The sequence below is a fragment of the Dasypus novemcinctus genome, unplaced genomic scaffold (assembly GCF_030445035.2).
Source record: "Dasypus novemcinctus isolate mDasNov1 unplaced genomic scaffold, mDasNov1.1.hap2 scaffold_124, whole genome shotgun sequence".
Lineage (NCBI taxonomy): Eukaryota > Metazoa > Chordata > Mammalia > Cingulata > Dasypodidae > Dasypus > Dasypus novemcinctus.
The window spans coordinates 1,326,187-1,329,180 of NW_026688150.1; the positions used below are offsets into that span (position 1 = coordinate 1,326,187).

General features: G+C 44.3%; 1 protein-coding gene across 1 annotated transcript; it reads right to left on the minus strand.

The window, feature by feature from the left end:
• Nucleotides 1–1,837: 1,837 nt before the first annotated feature.
• Nucleotides 1,838–2,785, minus strand: LOC101438683 (olfactory receptor 10H2-like). Its single transcript, XM_004472112.2, has one exon. It carries the CDS (start codon nucleotides 2,783–2,785, stop codon nucleotides 1,838–1,840), a length of 948 nt encoding a protein of 315 aa, XP_004472169.2.
• Between the last annotated feature and the right edge of the window lie 209 nt (nucleotides 2,786–2,994).

Sequence of the window (2,994 nt, forward strand, 5' to 3'; positions counted from 1 at the left end):
CCTTCGTATGGAGAAATGGGTGACCAGTAATCCAGTGAGAAAATGGAGTACATCTTCCTGGTCTCTGTTTTTTTCATGATTCAACAAAGAGTTCGGCAGGAGTCCTTCTACCTTGTCTCTTTCTAACCGGGAGGTGATTCCTTACGGCAGGACATTTTTCTTTGCACGAGCTGTGGAGATGTCTCTCAGCAGCCAGAAGAGATTTGCATCTAAAAGGTGGAGGCTTCTTCAACTTTTTCTGCCACTCTGCCTATTAATCTTTCTAACTGCTATTGCACACACTGTGCAATCCTAAAATTTTGGGTGCTTTACTTTCTTTGTCGCAGTATTTTTTTCTTTAAACGTTTTAGTTTCAAATACGTTTAAACGTATAGGATACTTGGAAAAATAACACAAAACTCATACAGACAATGCCAACTTACCCCCATATACATGGACACACCAATGTTCACATATTGCCACATCTGCCATATAATTCTTTCTCTCTCTCTCTTTCCTTCTTTCTTTCTCTCTCTCTCTTTCTTTCTTTCTTTCTTTCTTTCTTTCTTTCTTTCTTTCTTTCTTTCTTTCTTTCTTTCCATCATCTATCTATCTTCCATCCATCTATCTCTATCCATCTCTCTTCTATCACCTATCTATACCATCTATCATACATCTAAATTTTCAGTAGGTTTTAGACCTCATGCTCCTTAAATACATAATACTTTCAGGTCCATTTCTTAAGAACAAGGACAATTGCTTATGTAAACATCTTAAATGCAGTTATCAAATTCAAGCAATTTAGTATTGATATACAGCTTACAGTCTATAATCCCGTTTTTTTTTAAATGTGTACCAATAATGTCCCTTTGAGCCTTTTCTCTTCCCTTGTTAGATCTCATTCAGGATCATGTATTGCATTTAAGTGCCATCATCTTTTTAGTTGCTCTCTTTAATTAATTAATTTAATTGTTGAAACAAATGTACAACATAAACTCCACATCACAGCCAACCCTAAGCACACTATTCAGTGAGATAAATTATATTTTGCTGTAGTCTTTTAGAGACTTAAAAAAAAAACATGCTGCAGTTACCTGGTGCTGCCTTGGGGAGGATGGGGATGTGATATCTTTCTTATTTCTCTGCAGCATACGTTTGTGGATGTGGGTGTACTTAGACACCATACATACACATGCACACACACGTACCTGATGTTTATTAATTAAAAATTTTTTTTTAATTTTTAAAGAAGCTTTAGATAACATAAATGTTATATTAAAAAATATAAGGGATTCCCATATGCCCTGCTCCCTCCCCTTCCCAAACTTTCCCACATTAACAACATCCTTTATTAGTGTGGTACATTAGTTACAATTGATGAACACATATTGAAACATTGCTACAAACCATGGACTATAGTTTACATTACGGTTTACACTCTGTCCCACACAATTTTGTAGGTTATTACAAAATGTATAATGGCCTGTATCCATCTCTGCAACATCATCCAGGACAACACCAATGATCCAAAAATGCCCCCATATTACACCTCTTCTTCCCTTTCTCAACACTCAGTACATGTGGACACACCTGACTTTTGAAAAAAGGACGAAAAATTTCCAGAGTTGATGCTCCATGACAAAGCACCATGCAGTTGGCAGAAATATCACCAAATCTCATTTTTTCTGTCATCCGTTCACTCACCCTGATGCTTTCTAGTCATTTTCTGTTCACTTGGATGTGTCTACAAGGATCCTGGTAAACCATAAACCATCAGGCAAATATAGGATATGATGTGGTTATGGAGGGTCACCTGGTTACTCAATGTACATGTCCCCAGGGAATTTTTCCCAGATCATCACACTTCTCCACAGAGTTCACTGAGGAAGGTCCTCTTCATAGCCATCTTCAACTCCTTGTTCCTCAGGCTGAAGATGATGGGGCTTAGGAAGGGGGTGAGGATGGTGTAGGTGGTGGCCATCAGGGTGTCCCCTTCTGGAGATGCAGGGCCCTTGGGCTTGAGGTAGATGATAGAGGCAAAACCATAGTGCACGACCACCACAGTGAGGTGGGATGCGCAGGTGGAGAAAGCTTTGTGACGGCCCTCAGCCGAGGGGATCCTCAAGATGGTGGCCACGATGTAGGCGTAGGACAGGAGGATGAGGACGAAGCATCCCAGCAGATCTGTGATACACACCAGACCCACACCCATGGCCACAGCTGACACATTGCCCCCACAGGCCAACTCCAACAGTGGTGGAATGTGGCAGAAGAAATGGTGGACCTCATTGGGCCCACAGAAGGTGAGGTGGAAAATGGCCGTGGTCACCACCAGCCCCATGACCAAGCCACCCACCCAGGACCAGGCCACCAGGCAGCCACAGCCACGGGGGCTCATGAGCACGCTGTAGCGCAGGGGGTGGCAGATGGCCAAGTACCGGTCATAGCCCATGATGGTGAGCAGGAAGGAGTGGGTGAAGCCAAACGTGAAGGTGAAGAACATCTGGCTGGCGCAGGCCAAAAGGGCGATGGAGTGCTGCGTGGACAGCAGGTCGGTCAGCATTCGCTGGATGATGGCAAAGGTGTAGAGGATCTCGGAGATGGAGAGGGCACACAGGAAGAGGTACATGGGCACGTGGAGGCTGCGCTGGTGCCAGACAGTGGCCATGATGAGCAGGTTTCCCAGCAGTGTGAACAGGTACATCATCAGGAAGAGCAGGTAGAGGGCGGGCAGTAGCTGGTGCGGGAAGGCGGAGAAGCCGAGGAGGATGAATTCAGACACGCTGGAGCTGTTGGATCCCTGCATGGGGGCTGTGATGGGGAGAGGTCAGCTGCTGGACTGGGGAAAGCTTCCACCATCCCGGGACCATAGAAGGAGTCGCTGCTGAAAAACAGCCTTCAGCAGTGATGGAGCTGCCTCCCTATGCCTTATGTAATTTAAATCTCTCATCAATCTCATGAGGAAGGTACATCGTTTTCAGCAAAAGAAAAGGAAAAGGTGAAGGAAATATGACA

Bases quoted from the DNA above. Each gene is read 5' to 3' on its own strand.
- LOC101438683 (XM_004472112.2), bottom strand. From the start codon at position 2,785: ATGCAGGGATCCAACAGCTCCAGCGTGTCTGAATTCATCCTCCTCGGC.